Below are 21786 nucleotides of genomic sequence, written 5' to 3' on the forward strand. Positions count from 1 at the left end.
ATCTGAGACCATGCAGAATTGCTGACAATATTGAACTATGTGGACCAATTGACTCATTTAGTGTAAATAATAATAATAATAATAATAATAATAATAATAATAATAATAATTTATATACCGCTTTTTAACAAAATGTTCCCAAAGCAGTTTACAGAAAAAAAAAATCAAATGGCTCCCTGTCCCAAAAGGGCTCACAATCTAAATACAATCTAAAAATCTAAAGTGGGTTCCTATTTAGACCTAACCCAAAAGAATCATCTGCCAGTCATTCATGTTGTGGTTATATCCAGGTTAGATTATTACAATGCACTCTACAGTAATCAGGTTGGATACATTAAAAAGCCTGAATTTTTCTGAAGATTCTCAGATTGTGAAAAGACGACTGACCCTTGACAAATGGGGGAAATTGGGAGAATGTGAACCCAGTAACAAAGGGACAAAACAGAGGAATGACCCAAAATCTCCCCACATAAATCCAATACAAGTTGGTTACTGGCTTGGATAACCTCAGGAATCATAGAAATGAAGCAAGGCATGCAGTCGCATGTGTTTGTACATGATGCAATGCACATGAAAGCCTGAAGCAATAACATCAACACTATGAGCATGAAAATACAGGCCTGGTACTAGATGTGATAGACTTTCGTGATGGCAGCATGGGATCACTCAAGGAGAAAGCCATAAAGCTGTCCATTCCCCAGCTGTAGTTGGGTCAGCAAAACAAATATAGTTCACAGAACAACAAACCCTCCAGCAGAGAAAGTCTCTAAAACATTTCTTAAAAAGGTAACCTAGCCCGTCTGGTTATTTCACCTTAAGTTTGTCATTGTCGTCGTCGTCCCCTGCCCCCCCATGTGCGCATTCTCTATTAGACCAGTGCAAATGAACATGCTAAGCCACAAAGTTCCTACTGACTGACCAAAACACAATCCTAAGCATGTCTTTCAAAGTCAATCCTGCGCAATTCAGTGGGTCTTACTTCCAAGTAAGGCTGCAGTCCTATATAGTGGGTTCTCCTTATCCTCAAGTTTGAACCTGCATCTGGAGGACCCACAAAGGACCTCTTGAAATGGCCAGAAGTACCTTCTGGTCGTGTTCAGAGGTGTTCTGAGGTGTGGGGAAGTCATGCACCTCAGAAGACCTCGGTGCCTCAGAAGGCACTGCGCCTTCTCTGTGTTTCAGAAGGCCTCTGTGAGGCACTTCTGGTTTTCTGAGAAATCAGAAGTGCCTCTCAGAAGGCTTCTGAGGTGCAGGTAGGCTATATGAGACCTCTCTGCACCTCAGAAGACCTTTGGACGCCACTTCTAGTTGCTGGAACTGGAAGCCACTTCTAGTTGCCTTTGGAAGTCATTAGTGAACCCACTCAGGGTTCATTGTTTTCACATGTTTGGTATCTGTGCGGGGTCTGGAAATGGATCCCCGTGGATACCAAAGTCCAACTCGTATACACTTTTGAAGGACTAAACCCTACTGAATACAATGGGATTTACTGCTGAGTGGACATACCTAAGATTGCGTTCTCAGTGTGTATAAAATAACAGACTTCTTCTTCTTGGTTGTTTGATCTGTAGCAATTTAGAAGGATCGATTTATGAGAATGGTGGTAACAAGGGCAGTTAACCTTCTCCCCTTCATACAACCAAACTTAAATCAGGCCTTCCAGAGAATAATTTCCTGTTCGACACGCAATGTTTGAAGTTTGTGGCCTAAGGCCTCATCAGCACCACACAGATCTTGCTACTAGACGTGAAGGCAACTTTTTTAAAATACGGGAACTGCTTGTTCTCCTTATTTACAATCCTAATCACATCATTGATTTTGGTAATCTTTCCTGTGCTAAGAGCAATTATTAATCCTCTCAAAACAGGCCAAGGGTGTTTGTTTGTTTGTTTTGTAAGCCTAGATAATTAAAATTAAGCTGAGTAATGACACCCAAGAGATTTTTCTTAGGACTGTTAAAAAGTTCACATGCAATTTTAATGGAGGAACTAAAGCTGCTGTAGAGTTTCCCAGTGATCATGTGCACTGTGAAAGATTGCTCAACAGGACAGTCTTTGGAAATCTTGGCTTTGTCTCGTCCCTTTTACGGCAGGTAGATCCCGTTAAAACGGAATTAGAAGCATGAGAAATGCTTCTAATTCAGGTCTATGCACATTTTGTTGTAAAAGTTAGTCTTATTCTTGGGTATATTTGGGGTGCTGAATCCAAAAATGGAACCGGTTTTGCCTGATTGGCTCTAGTTTTAGAGAAATGACAGCAGCAGTTCCCAAACTGTCTAGGAGTTTGGGAACTGCTCTAAGTTCATGCAGGATAGGGGCAAAGGCAGTGATGTGATCACATAGCTGCTGGATATAAACATTTTTTCTTTTACTTAGCAGAGGCAGCACTAGCCGGGGGAGTTGGGGGGGTTGGGGGACCTCTCTGCTGGGCTCCCCATGCCTCCAAACAGCTAAAAATAGTTTAAAATGGTCACTTAGGTTTTCTTTGTGAAACTGGAAGTAGCAGTTTTTAAACTATTTTTAGTTGTTTGGAGGCCCAGGGAGCCCTGTAGAATGTTCCATAGGCTTCCTAGGAGCCTCCCAGGAAGCCAGCGCTGCCTCAGGTAAGTTAAAAATAAAAACCCTTCTGGGCTTCTGGGGTAACCTCTGGGGTATGGCATACACACCTTATATGCCGACTCAAGTAGCTTCCTCGTGAGGAAGTCATGGGGTCGGCTTTCTCATAAGCAAGCTGCTTGAATCAGCATATAAGGTGGCTATGCCATACTCCCAAAACTAGAGCCAATTGGGCAAAATCGATGCCATTTTTGGATTCAGCACCCTAATAATATCCTAAATTTGTTCAAACATCCCTGGCATCTATTTTTTTTTTATTTTTATTTTTTTGTAGTTCTGTGTAATTAACTATTATTAGTGGGCTGCCAATTACAAGCACTGCCATCACAAGATAAACACCACCACAACTCTCTCTCTCTCTCTCTCTCTGGAGAGAAAAAGATAAAATGAACCATGAACCTCTGGAGCTTACTGGTACATTATACACAGGGGAAAAGGCATACTTTTGGCAACTGGTTTAATGACCGTTCTCAGCCAGTTGGGGTAGGGATGAGCGCAAGGAAAAGTTAAATTGATGGCCCACAAAGCCATGGAGGATTTTAGCAGTGTGAATATTGGAACAGATTTCCATATGGAGCAGATCCGAGTGTGAATATTGCTCTTTATTTTGTACTGTTTGTGTGCTTGTTTCAGCACACCCTGCAACAGTGGCAAACCTGCCCCTGAGGTTCCCTGGGGCAAAGGTCCATAATGGTACCTCCCCACGTGAAGTTGCCTGCCCCCACTTACCTGAATTGTGATGGAGCCTTGCACAACTCTAGGATCAATTGGGGAAGTGTTCTGAGGTTTTCCCGGGGTCTTAAACTGTGCTTCCAGTTTTCCGGAAACACAGTTTCTGACTTCATTGGGAGCCTCAGAGAGTCTTCTATGTGGTCCTAGAGGCACACAGGGCTCCACGCCCATGGCATTTGCCCCTTCTGTTCAGTGGCAGGTCTGCTGCTGCCCTGCAATGCCTGCACCATCTGTACAATTGAAAATAAAAACAATATTACAGATATGTCTAAATCTCTATCTTTCAAAGAAACTAACCTGTAAAGGCTGCCCAAAAGGTCTAACCGCTTGGATAAGGGCAAAGATAAATGTATGTGTTTGGGGGCTTCAGAGGCTTTTTCCTGGCTGAGTAACCAACATTTTTTGCTCTTGTGCCTTTTAAACCCAAGCAACAGGCAGATATTCTGTAAGTAATATGCATCTGCATATTAGGACACATCACTGCATCTGCATATTAGGACAAGCTTCACTGGTTGAATTTCTGCTTGTCATGCAGTTTCAGAAGGTCAAGGAGTTCTGCCAGAAAAAAAAAAAAAAAGTGGCAACCCCATTTTCTAGCATTTACCCATTCTCTGAACTGAGTATTATGAGCTCTTCAGTCTTGTAGTTGTACAAGACTGAAGACAACAAGTATCACCAACAAGTATCTGACAACAAGTATCACCAACATCTCAGAGCCACTGCTCTGTCAACCTGAAGTTGTTCAACAGGTGATCACAACTCTGTCACTCTATATCCATTCTCCTCTTGAATTTTGTGCACATTGGCAGCTAATAAAGGCAAAGAAACACTGTGCCCCCCCCCCCCCGAAAAGAATAACAATCCTATACAAAATACAAGTTTCTGGAGGAAAAATCCATTGCGGGTTACAAGCCATAATGGGTATATGCAACCTCCTGATTTTAGAAATGGGCTATGTCAGAATGCAAGATGCAAGGGAGGGCACCAGAATGAGGTCTCTTGTTATCTGGTGTGCTCCCTGTGGCATTTGGTGGGCCGCTGTGAGATACAGGAAGCTGGACTAGATGGGCCTATGGCCTGATCCAGTGGGGCTGTTCTTAGGTTCTTAAGTGATATATGCCCAGGTAGCTGGTTTACTATCTGAGTTCAGTTCACCTCCATTTGCTATGCTTCCTTTTCCTTCACTAGAAATTTAGCTAGCTTGCAAAAGATTCTGATGCTAAATGCTATCTGTTCCCCCTAGCATTCAAACAAAATCTATTTGAAGATATTTGGGTTACACTGAACTCTGTCTTGTCTCTCGCAAACACCAGGGCTTACATCCTTTAACTAATACTAGTCAAAATTACTATTGTCTTGCCTTAATTAGGATTACAATATAGATTATTTCATACAAGTTAGATTTTCCCATGGCTTGGAGGCGAATGGTTGATGAAGCTCTGCTTCAGATACAATTTGTTCACAGTATTTCCTGTCCCTCAAGACTTCACTCCCAATGAAGGAGTCCCAAGGCATGGCGTCTTGTGCAGTTGAAGTTACTGGGGGAAAAAAAAAATCTTACAGTTGACATTTACAGTGAAACAGACCTAATCCTTATTTCCCTGTTACAAGTACCACCATGTTATATATCATTCGATTACACATCATTCAATTTGTAATTTAATGTGAAATGCAGTGAGATAAACCACGTTGAAATATCTATATTCTATCAAATGTTATGGCCTATTAACCAGAAAAAGAAAACACAACTGCCTTATGTAACAAAAAGTGGACTTTCTTAACCCAATCAATATTCCAAGAGCCAATGAGGTGTCATCATGACACAGCAGGAAACCAATAAGGCATTAGTATGAGTCAGCTCTTATTTCCATGTATCAGAACAAATACTAGAACTCTTACAGCCTAATTCTAAAGCCGGCAGCTCCACCAGGTGCAACAGCAGCAAAATGGATATTGCTGCATCCAGCGGCACTGCCAAGGCTGCTAGAGATCTCCTCGAGGAAAGCCCCAAGCCCTGCAGTGGGGCTTTTCAAGTCTGTGCTGGCTATTTTGCCGGCACAGACCTGAGAGAATCTGTGTTGGGCCTTCTGGCCCAACATGGCATTTGGGATCTAGCAGAGAAGGGCTCTGCTGGTCCCACCCCCCTCCTGCCCCTGTTCCTTCCCTTGCCCCACCCCATTCCACCCACTCCTCATCTCCCACCACCCTGAAACTACTTACAGCCAGCCAGCGCTGCTGGGGTGCTGGCTGGCCCTCTATGTGGCACTGAGATTCAGCGCCAACTGGCACTGGCCCAGTGCCAGGGGCCTCTCCTCTCCAGGTGCAACAGATGTGCCTTAAGGTATGTTTGCAACACCCAGTGCTGGCACTGGAGTTCAGCGCCGGCGCTGAGAGTGTTTAGGATTGGGCCCTTATTTAGTTGTGTGTCGTCAAGCTGGCCTCTGGTGTTTGGTTGGTTCCTGGTTTGTTGGGTGACCTGTACTGCTATATATTAAAATAAATAAAGTTGTCACACTAACCCTAGTGATGCTACAGCATTTAGGCCTAGTGCAATGAGGTAACACCTGGCTCTTGTATGACAGGGCATAGAAGAGCCCCTGCCTGACACATACAAGCAGGGGTTGTTCATTCAAGAGCCCCTCATTTGTTAAGTTGGGCGTGTTCTCCTGTAACCTCGTTTTGAATGTAGAAGGGTGAAGTAGCACAAGAATGTTTCAATCCGGCTCCTTTGCCTTTTGAAGATCACCTGAAATAAAAATTTACGCTCCAGAAATATTATGTGAAGTTTTTCACCTGTTGATTTTCTGATCCTAGAAAAATCATTCAAACGTGATTAATGTTATGGAGCAGCAAATCTAATAGACAATGATGCATGAAAAGAAGATAGAGAAAAGCATTAGGGCTGTCAGCTGATGGAAGAAATCTGGTTGATTAATCCAATTACTTCCAATTCATAAATTGATTAAATTGGAATAAATGTGCATATGCCTAAAACTATAGGCTTGAAGAAAAAGAAACACTTTTCTTGTATTTAGATGCACATGCATATGACCTGCAGTTGGGGATAAGCAGCAAGGTGGCCAAGTCTGCATATAACAACTTTGCCTCTGAATGCCAGATGCAAGGAAGTGGCAATAGGACAGAGCTATCCTGATGACTTCAGTGCCCCCCGAGACATCTGGTGGGTCACTGTGAGATACAGGAAGCTGATCTGGATGGGTCCTTGGCCTGATATAGCAGGGCTCTTGTAATGTTCTTATATTGCAGCAGGTCATGTTCCCACCCTGAGCTCTTCAAAGGGAGGACATAAATAAATGTAATAAGCATACAATCATAAAACCATAAAAGAAGCATTCCTTTCTTTGTAACAGTAAAGGGGAATGCCTCCTCTAAGATGTCACTGCCATTTGTAGGTTTTATGAATACTTTGCAGGTATATGAACACTCTAGATCAGTGTTTCTCAAACTGTGGGTTGGGACCCACTAGGTGGGTCACGAGCCAATTTCAGGTGGGTCCCCATTTATTTCAATATTTTATTTTTTATATATTAGACTCGATGATCCCACGGTATGTGACTGCATTTGGGGAAGTGTTACAGACCTGTACTTTTAACAAGCTACTATGTATATTCTTTTAACAATGATAGTAAATGGGACTTACTTCTGGGTAAGTGTGGGTAGGATTGTTCAAAATTTTCCTGCTTGATGATGTCACTTCTGATCACAACATCACTTCTGGTGGGTCCTGACAGATTCTCATTCTGAAAAGTGACTCCTGGTGGTAAATGTGTGAGAACCACTGAGAGAGAGAGAGAGAGAGAGAGAGAGAGAGAGAGAGAGAGAGAGAGAGAGAGATTAATCAGGGGTGCCTTAACAGCTTTCTGATTGCTTAATCTGATTAATCAATTAAATGTTGCAACCCTAAAAACATTCAAAACAAAACAAAAAATGTTATTGGCTGTCCTTCAACTGGAATCCATTCTTGACGTGCTCCATTCCCAAATCCTTAGCCTTGGATAACCGTGTGGAAAATATTTCCTGGGAGCCAGAGAGACAAATGATGATCAAGAGCAAAGGCACTTTACAGGGGAGCGAGGAATCTGTGGCTAATTTTCCATTTCAATCTGAGAGGTGGATTTACCAGCCTGGAACCATTTATTTGCATTTCTAAGTGGCAGTATGGAGCAAAATGCGGTTTTGCAAAAGATTAGTCTTCATTTGTCCAAGTAATTGCCGCTGAAAACGATGACATATGGAGGAGCTGACAGGAACTGTGGCAGTGGGGTCGATTTTTGTCACTTGCCTCCAAAATGAAGGAATAAATAAAATAAAACAGAAAACCTCATTTGGCGTTGGCATTTCGAAAGGGGGGGAGGGAGTACAGAGGGGGGGGAAACCGTGTCTGCTGTAAAACTATGCGTGGACTTCTTATTAATCAATAGGCCCCAGTGAAGAGAGGCATGTATGGCATCACGACTGCAACAGTATTATTAGAAAATGATATAGTGTGCATTAGGATGTATAATTCATATTGCCTTCATTTGCTCAGACCGTCGTGAAAATCCATAAATCATTTTCTTGTTCATGTTATTGCCTAAGTGCCATTTGTCATCTTGCATTAGGGGGCTGCTTCAGATCATCAGTGCTTTTAATTCACTATTTAGAGTTTAACAAAATGCTGCCTGGCCCCGGCTGACAAACTGAGGCTATATGAGAATGAAGTGCCCTAGCGAGGCAGCTTGCACAAATGCAGAGGAGAGATACGGGCTGGGTGCCCTCAGCGGGTACTCTGGCACCCAGATGCCTCGCATACGCGGATTAGATGTGATCAACTGGGAACCGACTCCCCCGCACTTGGAGCCACACAGAAATGACAAGGACCTGTACAAAACCCTGCTTTTTTTTTTTTTGGGGGGGGGGTGCTAAACTCAAGATTGTGCCCTGTGCTTGCCTATGAGTTATTCGTCAATAAAACGTGATGTCATTTATTTTATACATTCATATACTGCACTTCTAATTACATTCCTGGGGAAGTTTACAAAACCGTTTTAAAAATACAGAATAAGTCATTTTTTAAAAAAAATTCTGCATCCTAAGACTAAGGCTGCAATCTTATCCACATTTTCCTGGGAGTAAGCTTCACTGACTAAAATGGGACTTTCTTCTGAGTAGACATGCATAGGATTGGGTTCTAACATAAAATATTCAAATAAAATTACAATAAACCACAATTATAAGAGTTAAAACAGCACAAAACCAGCAGTTTACAGCCCATTCCTATGCACATCTACACAGAAGCAAGTCCCAGTGAATTCTGTAGCACTTGCTCCTAGGTACATGTGTATAAGATTGCAGCCTAAAATATAGAAAACCTTAAAAAGCCCGAGAAGATGAAACAGCGTAGGTGCCAGGCAAGTCGCCCTTGGAAAGAAACTCCATTATGAAGCATCACACATTTTTGTCTGAGACTGTCACTGAGTGCTAAAAAAGGATACAGAAAACTCCCATGCAGATGTATGGTTGCCCCTTTTAACAGCACAATGATTTATAACTGAACATGAGGTGTCTGTGTCTCAACTGGGACAAAAACAAATATTGTATCTAACCTACTGTGAGGTGGGATGAAAGACTGCAGTCCTTGATGGGGGGGGGGCTGCTCGTTCACAAGTGCAATTTATCATATACCGACCCAGTCATCAGCAGCCCACAGATTGTCCCATAAGGAGAGGACATCTGCATGGGAGCTTCTTATGTATCTAGGCAAGACAAGCCAAGACAAGAAAACAAAACCAAAGGTGCAGTAAGTGGAGAAAGGAGGAATGTTTTGTTTGTGCACCCTCTACCCCCTGCACATCACCATCATCATGCATGCAGAAATTAGGGCTGGCACATGTGAGTTGCAAAGATTCCACTCATGGAATCAACGCACCAGTTGGTCTGTCTGTCTGTCTCATTTCTTAAGTTTCTGTACTGTTGCACGATACTCCATTCTGGTCACTAGGTTAGCTCAATCAGTGGATTTTTTTTTTTCTGATCATGTATTTGTTCTCTCACAGGTGGTACTAGAAAAAAAGAATACTGGGGGGGGGGGTGAGGTAGCACAACACATTTCTGGGGTTAGGGCAAAACCCAGGCTTCATCCTACATGAAGGATTGAGAAATAATGGTATATTCACATTAACCCAGTGGCATAGCTAAAGGGGGGTCTGAGGAGTAAATTGCCCTGGGTATCATGCCTTGAGGAGGTGTCTTAGAGGCCTCCAAAAGGTACTTCCAGTTTTCAGCAAAAACTGAAAACTTAAAGGCCTTTCAGAGGCCTTTAAGACACCTCCTCAAGGAGTGGTACCTAGGGCCTCCACAGGGTCTCTAAGATGTTGAATGGAGATGTTAAAAATTTGGAGGAGTGTTATATTGGTACGGAGTATGGGGATGTTAAAAATTGTTGTGCCCCCAGGTGCCAGATGTCTTAGTTACATCACTGCATAACATTCCATCCCAAATATATTTAATCTAAAGTAAACCCTGTTGAATAGAATGATATTAACTTTCAAGTAAGTGTGCTTACAATTGCAGCCTTATTTTTTAGCTCATGGCCCAGAAATAAAAGTTAGTTATTCGTCTTTGCCCCCCTCCCTCCAGCACCACCTATAGAGGCAGCTCAGTATTTCCTCCACCTGCATTAATTTCCCTGAAGATCTGTGTGCCTTTCCCCCCCATGCCCTGTGTTCCCCGTTGTTTATTGGTTAATTAGCCTACCTGGGTCATTTTCTTCTTTCCTTCAGAGGACACCTTTTTATTACCCCATCTGGATTTCCTCATTTTTCCTCAATTACTCAGGAAAAACACCACCTCTCCTCCAGCTCTGTGCATGCCACAATTATAAGAGGATTTAGGAACAGATTGCTTTCAAGTCATGTTAAATCACAACAAGCAGTCATTTATCCAGCTGTTAACAAACTGCCCTCCTGTTCCTCTTCCCAAAGGGTACAAAAAGCAGAAAGTCCACTCCCCCTGTCCTCCTCCTCATGCAATGGCAACTCTTGAAAGGAGAAACCAAGCAGTATTTTAAAACACAAAGAGCCCCCCCTCCCCAAAGACAGTCCCATGAAATAGTGATCATGGCTCATATGTTGCAAAACACAGCTGACTGCACAGGTTGGTGGAGTGTGGGTTTGTAAGATCCCCCTCCTGTGGTGTAATGACTCTTGGACCTGATCTACTAATGCAGTGTTTCTCAAACTGTCGGTCGGGACCCACTAGATGGGTCACAAGCCAATTTCAGGTGGGAACCCCTTCATATCAAAGTGTATTTTATTTTTAATATATTAGACTTGATGCTACCATGGTATGTGACTGCATTTGGGGGAAATGCTACAGATCTGTACTTTTAGCAGGCTTCTATCTATACACTTTTAACAATGATAGTCAATGGGACTTACTCCCGAGTAAGTGTGGATAGGAATGCAGCCTTTCAGATGCATGGGGAATTTTTTTTAATAGATCAGCCAATGCTTGGGAGGGTTAGGAAGGTTCTTCTTTATTTTAAATTAATTTTTAAAACTATACTTATTGTAAACTTCTAATTTACTTAATTAGATTTGATTTTGTCATGTGGGGGATGTTAACAATTTTCCTACTTGATGATGTCACTTCCAGTTATGACCTCACTTCTGACGACAGATTGTCATTCTAAAAAGTTTGAGAACCACTGTACTAAAGGCCTGGCCTTCCTTCCCCCATTTTGGGGAGGTGGGCTGCTCTAGTGGTGCTGCATTTACAGCTACCCACCGGAGGCAACTGGATGTTCATCCTGGTCCACTTCATGGCAGCCACTGACACTGCATGGAGCCATTGGTTTATGTGATTCCCCTTCCTTGTAAAACAGCGGAGGCTGCTTGGAGGCAAGACAAATACATCCATGCGATGAGATGAGAGCGCAGCTGAAGACCATTGTGCAGAAGGGATCCCCCTTCTGGGAAATGGAGATGCTGTGAAATGGAGCCGGCTGGCTTTATTTCACATCTGGGACGTCAATCCCTGCTTTTACGACCACCACCGCACATGCCGTCCAGAGCAGCTGCATCCAGCAAAGCTTGAGGAAGAGGCTGGGGCCACTGGTTGCTGCAAGCCTAGGGAGGGAAATAAAAGGCAAGCCAGAAAAGCAAGCCAGCTGAACAACCAATGCTTCAGAGAGGGATGGCCCTTAGAGAGGAAAGGATGCACAGGAGGAGGGGGGTGATGATGGGGGATTTCTGAATGAGCCTCTCTCTCTCTCTCTCTCTCTCTCACACACACACACACACACACACACACACACATAAACCAGAACACGTTCCCTGGGCGCGCGCACGCACACATCACAAGAAAGCGCTTCTCACCAAACGTCACATCTGCTGCAGTGATCCACTCTGGCCGCTAGGAGGAGCCTGCTGCTTACATTTGCAAACCGAACCGACAGCTCGGACAGCTTCCCCGTCCTCTGGCTGGAGGGGAAAAAAAATCTGAACATCAATAGTGGCTTTTTTTTTTTTTTTTTTTTTTTAAAGCATGCCAGTTTTCAATGAGTAAAATGAGAACCTGCCTACACTGGGAAGAAAAGAAGTTTCCGGGGCGGGGGGGGGGAAGGGAGGGAGAAAGAGAGAGAGAGAGAGATTAGACTCAGTATATTCTCCAAGAGACCATCTATTATGCTATCCTGGCTGTATCTAAGCCCTGCTGCTACCATCCAGGGTTCTTTACCTCCCCCCTTTTAGAACAAGCAAATACATAAGGGGAAGGTCCATGGGACGGCAGATTAAGAGCCCAATCCTCAGCATGTCTACTCAGAAGTAAGCCCCATTAGAATCAATAGAGTCCATGGGGCTTACTCCCAGGAAAGTGTGGCTAGGATAGCAGCCTTAGAGTAAATCCCATTGACTCTAATCGGGTTTACTTGTGAGTAGACGTGCCGAGGATTGGGCTGTTCAAAGCCATTTCTGCCCAACGTTGCATATACGCAACGGGGACCAATTGTGTGGATCATCTGTGGGCCAGGCCACAATGGGTGGTCAGGGACAGTCCACAGTCTCAAAGCCACAGGTCGCTTTCCTGGCCCCCCACCTTCCACCAGCTGGTGTGACACTGCGGTGTCTCTCTGTGTGCAGGGCCATGCGTTCTCTGTAGCTGTGAGGACTAGCCAGCCATCTCTCTCTCTCTCTCTCTCTCTCTCTCTCTCTCTCTCTCGCTCTGCTTACAGCCTCGCCTTTTAACTGCTCCAAGACAAGGACCAGAGGCGGAGAGCAAGGGAGAGCAATGCAGTCAAGGCGAAGAAGGATGCTTAGAAACGGGGGGAGGAGGGAAAGCGCGATGCACACACAAGCTCTCCCCCCCCTGCATGAAGGTAGATCGATGCTATTTGACGAGGGGGGGTCATGGCTTTGCTGGTCAGGGATGCGCCCTCCCTCCCAGAAGCCTTGATCTTGTCATTGCATGCTCGATCCTTTACCTGCCTACTCAGAAGTAAGTCCCGTTATATTCAATGAGGCTTGATCTTGTCATTGCATGCCCCAGCCTATGCATGCCTACTCAGAAGTAAGTCCCGTTATATTCAATGAGGCTTACTCCCAAAGAAGGATGCTTAGAAACGGGGGGGAGGAGGGAAAGCGCGCTCTGCACACACAAGAAAAGCTCCCTCCCACACACACACACACTGTCTGAAGGTAGATCTAAGCTATTTGACGAGGGCGGGGGTCCTAGCTTGGCTGGTTGGAGGTGCGCCCTCCCCCCCAAAAAGCCTTGATCTTGTCATTGCATGCCCGATCCTATGCATGCCTACTCAGAAGTAAGTCCCGCTATATTCAATGAGGCTTACTCCCGGGTAAGTGTGGACAGGGTGGAAGCCTTCAATATCCCTTCGGCACAACGACGCTGGCCATATACACCAAGAGCTGAATTGTTGACTGGGCAGGCAGCCGAGGCTTGAACGGGTTGTAGATCAAGAGAATACCTTTGGGGGGGGGGGGGACTCCGCTCAACAGACTCGCATTGATGAATCGCGTGGCGGGGACCCCAAAGAGGCACCGATCCGTTCACGGTTAGGAGCAGTCTCGCTGGGGGGCACGACGGGGGCGGCGGCGACTCTCACTGTAGCGCTCCTCGGTGGAGACGTCCTGTACTCGCAGCTCGATGCCGAGCAGGCATCCATCATACTCCCCTTCCCTCCTCCTGGTGTGCGCTCCCAGAGCCAGATCTCGCGGTCCCCCCCCCCCCCCCAAGACAGGCTGCCATCGCCAACCCACCCGACAGCTCGGAGCTGTGTTTCGTCTCCCGGGTTTCTGTCTCTCGGGCTCTCCGAGCGCCTGTTTGGGTTGCAATCGGAGAGACAGAAGTGATTGGCGAGGGGGAATGTGTGAGTCCAATCCTGCCTGTCTACTCAGAAGTAAGCCCCATTATAGTCAATGCCGCTTACTCCCAGGAAAGTGTGGCTAGGATTGTAGCCCTTGAGGCCAATCCTATGCATGTCTACTCAGAAGTAACCCGCGTTACAGTAAATGGAGCTTACTCCCAGGAAAGTGTGGCTAGGATTGGAGCCCCAGAGCCTAATCCTATGCTTGTCTACTCGGGAGCAAGCCCTATTATACTCAAAGGCGCTTACTCCCAGGCAAGTATGGATAGGATGGCAGCCATAAACAGGTGTGTGTGTGCAGCAGGCCGGCTCAGTCAGGGCCGTGCGCAGGCTGCCTGGACAGATGAATGAGCAACCCGGGAGTACGTCCGCTAGGCTGCCAACGCCGCTCCTCCAGCCCCTTGCTTCGGAGTACTCCTGGCGGCGGAAGAAGCAACCACTCCTGGGAGCATCTGACGGGGGAGGTGCCTCCGCGCTCCCACGCCCTCTTCCACCGAGGAGGGCAGCAGCCTTCCCGCTCTGCCGCTGCCCGGGGCGGAGGAGATCGAGGAATTTCGGGCCGCGTTGGAGCTGCGGCCGGCCGGCCGGCCAGGTATGCTGAGCCGGGAGAAGGGCGAGTCCCTCCCCGCGCTGCTGCGATCCCCTGGCTCGAGTCCCTCCCCATACGTCGCCTGCCGCGAAGGGAAGCTCCGGAATAGCTCTGCCCGGAGCCGCGCCAAGGGGGAGCCCCAGTTGCTATAGCGCGATTCCTCTGCGCAACGGAGCCTGAAGTCACCCTGCGAAGGAGGAGGGAGATCCAACCCCGAGTAGTAAACAGACGCTCCGCTGGTGGAAAGAAAACGCAGCCAACCCACTACCCGGTGGACTTGCTCGTCTTAACCCTTTCATCCGCACGGCCTCAAGCCTTCTTACTCGCAGGTGTAACCCCACTCTCCTCAGTACGGCTTACTCTGGAGTAAACACATTTGAAGATCGGGTGATAGTTGCCTCGGAATCCGTGATCCACACAAATCACTTTTAAGGCTGCACGCATTGGGGCTGCCATCCTAAGCACACTTACCTGGGAGTAAGCCCTACAGAACACAATTGGACTTATGTCGGAGTAGTCATGCATAAGGTTGTGCCCGTTGGCAGCACTGCTAGACACACTTACCTGGGAGCAAGCACCATTGAACAAAATGGGGCTTACTTATGAGTAAACATGCCTAGGCTGGTGCGGCTCAACCCAATCGCACCTATCTTTATAGGCGCGTGTCTGCACAATATCAAATGACAGGGTACCGGCTTAAACGATTTGTGGACAGTACCATCGTTTCCCCCATCACCACTGACCCCCTATTTTATTGCGTTTATTGATCCAGATGCCGTTTTGGTGAAATTGCTTAAAAGGGACATAGCGAGTGCAGCCAAGGGCTACTTAAGAAGACGGCCCCTCCTAGTGGCGTAGCTAGAGGGGGCGCAAAGTACTAAGTTTTGCCGGGAGCCTCACCGCAGAGTGCAAGGGGCTCCTCTTCCTCCCCTTTGGAACCATTGGGGGGGGGGAACAAAACAGAGACATACGCCTGGAATGGTTCCAAAGGGGAGAGAAAGGGGCCCTTTGCACACTGTAGTGAGGCTTCCTGCAAGACTTAGGGCCCAATCCTCTCCAATTTTCTAGTGCCTGTGCAGCTGTGTCAATGGGGGTGGGACACACTGCATCCTTTGGTGGAGGGACAGTCCCAGAGGCCTCCTCAAGGTAAGTAGTAGTAGTAGTAGTAGTAACTTTACTGTCATTGTGCTACAGCACAACTAAATTTATGGGAACATTTATTAACGAAATAAGGGAACATTGGTTGCTTTACCATGGGGCTGCAATGGGGCAGCACCTGTGCTGGAAAGTTGAATAGGGCTGGGCCAGGGTGCTCAGATCCAATGCAGGGCAGTGTGCCTATACCTTGAACCACGGTACAGAAAAGGACATTATGGCAGGTGCGGCTTTTGAAACCCTTCCAGGTCAAAATGTCCCCTTCTATACCATGGTTCAAGGTGCAGAGCCCAATGCTCTGCATGTCTACTCAGAGGTAAATCCCGTATAGTCAATGGGGCTTATTTCCAGGTAAGTGTGGACAGGATTGGACCCGCTGTCCTCCATTGGATCTGGTCACCCTGGGTTGGGCCCTGAGTGCTTTGCGCCCCCTCTAGCAATTCAACCGCCTCCTCCCCGGCCCTCCCCCAGACTCCAACTCTCCATTGCGTCCGTTCTACTTATAGACGGTTCCTCGACGACATGGGAGGAGGGGAAAAAATACACCAGGTGGAAAGTAAACCAGAAGGAGGGAAAAAAGCGATCTCAGGTTTTCCTCGCTGGGGTGATGCAAGGAAGGTGCGGAGGGAGCCCGGGACGGAGGGAAAGCCCGCTACGGGTGGAAATTCCTCCTCCAAGGAGTAACTTGTTTGTCCGCGTCACGGTTTGTCCCGATGACGAGTGAGGATCTCCTCTCCCGGGAGCGGCGTCGAGGGAACGGTGCACTTCCCCGGCGAGCGCTCCGGGAGCGGCAGGGCTGCGCTCCTTGCCATGGAGACGCGCACGCCGAGCAGCCCAGCGCCAGCTTCTCTCCCCGCCCCACGGCTGGCTTTTTCCTCCCCTCCGTGACGGAGGCTGCAGGACGCGCGGCGCGACCAATGCGCGGCCGCCCCGGGGCTGTGGCGTCGCGGCGATTGGTTGGCAGGAGCGGGTCGCTGCGCAAAAACCAAGCCGCCGAGCGCTCGCCGCTCAGAAGCAGCCGGCAGAGATCGGGGGAGCCCGGCACGGCGGAGCGGAGCAGAGCAGGCAGAGCGCGAGTAAGCGAGACAGGAGGCAGCAAACGCAGCCCGCGCCTGGTGCTCGCGAGCCGGGGCGAGGGGGATCCTGCAAGGGAGACTCGACGGGGACCTGAGCCACTGGGGGGCACGAAACTGGGGGGCTGCCTTCTCTCCCCCGTGGCATCCTTTGGCCGGCGTTGATCCTTCATCGTGCGGGCTCCCCCCCTTTCCCCCCTGCCTCGAATGTGCCTCTCTCCACAAGAAGGGGCTCCTCCTGCAGCCTTTCTTCCCCCCCCCCACCTCCACCAGGAAGCCAAACCGAGGACCATCTCGAGAGGTTCCCCCTCTCTCGCCAGGATTTGCTGCGGCTGCCTCTCACCGCCACTCCGGGCTGCTGCTGCCGCGGTGCGGTGCCAGGACCCTGGGAATAAATGATCACGGGCTCCTGCGGGGTCTCTAGAGTCACCTGCCTCGAGATGGTCGTTGCTGGCCAGGATCACCGATGAGGTGGGCGCCCACCCAGCCTCGTACCCATCGGGGGTGATATATTATATTTTTTTTTTTTGGAGGGGGGGTCCATTTGATTTCCAGGAAGGCGATGGGGGAGAAGAGAGAACGTGAAGGAAGAGGAATGATCCTGCACCCCTGTTGAAGCCCACATCCAGCTGTACTCCACCCCTCCCTCCCTACACGGACAGGGCTTCTCAGCGGAGGGGGGATTCTTGGGGGGGAGGAGAAGGAGAGGAGGGGAGGGGGGAGACCTCTTTTGGAGATGGTGGTGCTCTTGCTCCTGGCCTTGGCGTGCATGGTGGAGGGGGCCCTCTCGCAGCTCCACTACACGGTGCAGGAGGAGCAGGAGCATGGCACGTTCGTGGGGAATATCGCTGAGGACCTGGGCTTGGACGTCACCAAACTTTCGGCGCGCCGCTTCCAGACGGTGCCCAACTCGCGGAGCCCTTACCTGGACCTCAACCTGGAGACGGGCGTGCTGTACGTGAACGAGAAGATCGACCGCGAGCTGATCTGCAAGCAGAGCCCGGCGTGCCAGCTGCACCTGGAGGTCTTCCTGGAGAACCCCCTGGAACTGTTCCGCGTGGAGGTGGAGGTGCTGGACCTCAACGACAACGCGCCCGCCTTCCCGGAGCCCGACCTGACGGTGGAGATCTCGGAGAGCGCCACGCCGGGCACTCGCTTCCCCCTGGAGAGCGCCTTCGACCCGGACGTGGGCACCAACTCCCTGCGCACCTACGAGATCACCCCCAACGCCTACTTCTCTCTGGACGTGCAGACCCAGCCCGACGGCAACCGCTTCGCCGAGCTGGTGCTGTCCAAGCCCCTGGACCGCGAGCAGCAGGCTGTGCACCGCTACGTGCTGACGGCCGTGGACGGCGGGCAGCCCCAGCCCCGCACCGGCACGGCCCTGCTCACAGTGCGGGTGCTGGACTCGAACGACAACGTGCCCGCCTTCGAGCAGCCCGTGTACACGGTGGCGCTGCCGGAGAACTCGCCCCCGGGCACGCTGGTGCTGCAGCTGAACGCCAGCGACCCGGACGAGGGCCAGAACGGGGAGGTGCTCTACTCCTTCAGCAGCCACATCTCGGCCCGGGCGCGGGAGCTCTTCGGCATCTCCCCCCGGACGGGGCGGCTGGAGGTGAGCGGAGAGCTGGACTTCGAGGAGAGCGCCGTGCACCAGGTGTACGTGCAGGCCAAGGACCTGGGGCCCAACGCGGTGCCGGCCCACTGCAAGGTCTTGGTGCGGGTGCTGGACGCCAACGACAACCCCCCTGAGATCAGCTTCTCCACCGTCAAGGAGGCGGTGAGCGAGGCGGCCGCGCCGGGCACCGTGGTGGCGCTCTTCAGCGTGTCCGACCGCGACGCCGAGGAGAACGGGCAGGTGCAGTGCGAGCTGCTGCAGCAGGGCGAAGCGCCCTTCCGTCTCAAGAGCAGCTTCAAGAACTACTACACCATCGTCACCGAGGGGCCTCTGGACCGCGAGCAGCCCGGCGGGGACGCCTACACCCTGACGGTGGTGGCCAGGGACCTGGGGCGCCCTGCGCTGAGCAGCAGCAAGTCCATCCAGGTGCGCGTCCTCGACGTGAACGACAACGCGCCGCGCTTCTCGCAGCCCGTCTACCAGGTGTACGTGAGCGAGAACAACGTGCCCGGCGCCTACATCTACGCCGTGAGCGCCTCCGACCGCGATCAGGGCGCCCACGCGCGCCTCGCCTACTCCATCCTCGAGGGGCAGATCCAGGGCATGTCCGTCTTCACCTACGTCTCCATCAACGCCGAGAACGGCTTCCTCTACGCGCTGCGCTCCTTCGACTACGAGCAGCTCAAAGAGTTCAGCTTCCAGGTGGAAGCCCGTGACGCTGTAGGGGTGACCACGGAGACCCCTGACGGGGAGGACGGCCAAGCGGCACCCCCCTCGCTGGCCGGCAACGCCACCGTCCACATCGTGGTGGTGGACCAGAACGACAACGCGCCCTCCATCGTCAGCCCCCTGCCCGGGCGCAACGGCACCCCGGCCCGGGAGGTGCTGCCCCGTGGGGCCGAGCCGGGCTACCTGGTGACACGCGTGGCGGCCGTGGATGCGGACGACGGGGAGAACGCGCGCCTCACCTACAGCATCGTGCGGGGCAACGAGGCCAGCCTGTTCCGCATCGACTGGCGCACGGGCGAGCTGCGCACCGCCCGCAAGGTGCCCCCCAAGCGTGACCCGCAGCGCCCCTTTGAGCTGGTCATCGAGGTGCGCGACCACGGGCAGCCGCCGCTGTCCTCCACCGCAGCCCTCCATGTGGTCCTGGTGGACAGCGCCGTGGAGCGCCAGGGGGCTGGTGCCGGCGGAGGAGGGGGCGGCGGAGGGCCGGGCCCCGGGGGAGCAGGGGGCCCAGGCGGGGAGCACCGGCCCAGCCGCTCCGGGGGTGCCACCGCAGGCGAGACCTCGCTGGATCTGACCCTCATCCTCATCATCGCCCTGGGCTCGGTCTCCTTCATCTTCCTGCTGGCCATGATCGTGCTGGCCGTGCGCTGTCAGAAGGAGAAGAAGCTCAACATCTACACCTGCTTGGCCAGCGACTGCTGCCTGAACTGCTGCTGCTGCTGCCCCTGCTGCAGCCGCCAGGCCAGGGCCCGCAAGAAGAAGCTCAGCAAGTCAGACATCATGCTGGTCCAGAGCTCCAACGTGCCCAGCAACCCCGCCCAGGTGCCCGTCGAGGAGTCCGCCAGCTTCGGCTCCCACCACCACAACCAGAACTACTGCTACCAGGTCTGCCTCACGCCCGAGTCGGCCAAGACCGACCTGATGTTCCTCAAGCCCTGCAGCCCTTCCCGCAGCCCGGATGCTGAGCACAACCCTTGTGGAGCCATCGTCACCGGCTATGCCGACCAGCAGCCTGACATCATCTCCAATGGCAGTATATTGTCCAGTGAGGTAAGCACCCCCCCCCCAATACTCTGAGCCTCCCACTTACTCCAGGGGCAGTACTCTGCCCCCTTCTGGTGTGTAGCCTACCTGGGACATCATTGCTTATCAGCGTTATGAGCCGTGCTTACTTGGGATAAGTGCCACTGGGTGAACAAGATCCCTGTCTGTCCAATTTTGGGCAGATTTGCTCAGAAGTAAGTCCTAATAACCTCAAAGGGGCTTGTGCCCAAGCAACTATGCATAGGATTTCACTCTTAGTGGTATTGCATTTGAATTTTGAAATTACTGTTAGCAGCAGTAGTAGCATTACTACTAGTAGTAGTAGTGTTAGTAGCATGGTAGTAGGCCAGTTGCCCTGGGAATGCTTTTTATAAATAGCATTTTTTCAGGCCTGTTCAAATCTTCATTGATAGACACCACCAATCTGCTGTCCACCCTCCCTTCTAGAAGACTACAAGTAACTATTGCAATGATTACAAGTAGTAGTAGATGACTAGCCACCTGGCTGTTGTTGTATGACCTCTCCAAAAAGAAATGCTCGTTCTAGCAAGAATCTTTCCACACAGTACCACCATCAAACTGCAGTGCTGCTGTCCTCCACTCTCTCTTTCTCCATTGCTTTCTTTTAGTCTCTCCTAACGCATGAACAGAGCTGCAAAAGGATCCGTCCTCACACTGTGCCTCCCTTGCGCTATTTAATGATGATGCAGGGCAGCCTAGCTTGACAGCTGTGGGTGTTGTGAGGTGCCTTTTGCTTTCAGCCAGTCACTGGCCTCTCTTCATTTGAAGGCAGAAAGCAGAGAGCATCTTGGAAATGGTTGCAGCCAAACACCCACACTGTGTGAATTTGAATGAAGCTAGATTTGCTTCTTCCAATTCTGGCTCCTACCAACGTAGCCCTAGGTTAGGTGCTAATATTGGTTTTCACTTCAAACTGGTGGATGCATCCGAGGCCCCCGTTTTGTTTTTCTGGCTGTTGCTTCTTCAAGGAATAGAAAATCAGGAGAGTGTCTGTGCAAGAACCCCTGTGTTCACTGCAGTAAAGTGTTCCGTGGTTTACTTTTTAAAATACACTTTAAAATACACTTTATGTGCAGAGTGTCTACATCTAATACGCTTTACGCCTGTATTCATGATTGAGGTTGTGAATTCTCTTGTGGGGTGTGCAAATATCTAACTACCAGGCAGCAGTGTTAATTAATTGAAGAATTAAGGATTTATTAATTAACTTTTCATCACTCTAACAGAGTCTGTTCTGTACTGAAGCGTATTTCTGTAAAGGAGGCGTGCATCTCAGAAGAATTCAGCTGAAAACCCATCTGAGAGCTTTGCAATGCCCCCAATTAAGTGTGTTTTTGTGTTCCCTTAGTGCAGCCATTTTCAGCCACTGTGCCAGGGCACATTGGTGTGCCGCCAGTGGTCCTCAGGTGGCCATAGGACTTTGGGAGGAAGTAGGGCCAATGGGGGATGTCAGGCTCCTCCTCCCACACAGGTAGCATGCACCTGGAGGCCTTGTCCATTGTAAAAAACCTGATGGTGTGCCTTGGCAATTTTAGTGCTTTGTCAGCGTGCCATGGGATGAAAAGGTTGAAAACCACTGCCTTAGTGTGTAAAGAATGTGTGTGGGTCAAGCTTTAGCATTTTTCTATTAAAACGTGGTTTGCTGGGTGTTCAATTAAGCATAAGCTATCTGTGTCAATTACTGGAAGAAAAAGCTACTTTGAGCTCATAGAGCGTATTTGGACCATTTTCTATATAAAGGTTTTAAGGATCTGGAAGAACAGCCTTTTAGCGCTTGAGATAGGAAAGCATCTCTTTGCTGCCTGTTTGTCTTAACAGCTTTCCCT

General features: G+C 49.8%; 1 protein-coding gene across 1 annotated transcript in view; it reads left to right on the forward strand.

Annotated features, from left to right (window-relative positions):
• Positions 1-17284: 17284 nt before the first annotated feature.
• The window catches only part of PCDH10 (protocadherin 10), a 127623-nt gene continuing 123121 nt past the window's right edge, over positions 17285-21786 (forward strand). The window contains exon 1 of the mRNA XM_066632885.1: positions 17285-19945. Coding sequence (XP_066488982.1) covers positions 17285-19945 — 2661 coding nt within the window. The remainder of the gene's footprint in view (positions 19946-21786) is intronic.

This window comes from Tiliqua scincoides, chromosome 6, assembly GCF_035046505.1.
Source record: "Tiliqua scincoides isolate rTilSci1 chromosome 6, rTilSci1.hap2, whole genome shotgun sequence".
Classification (NCBI taxonomy): Eukaryota; Metazoa; Chordata; class Lepidosauria; order Squamata; family Scincidae; genus Tiliqua; species Tiliqua scincoides.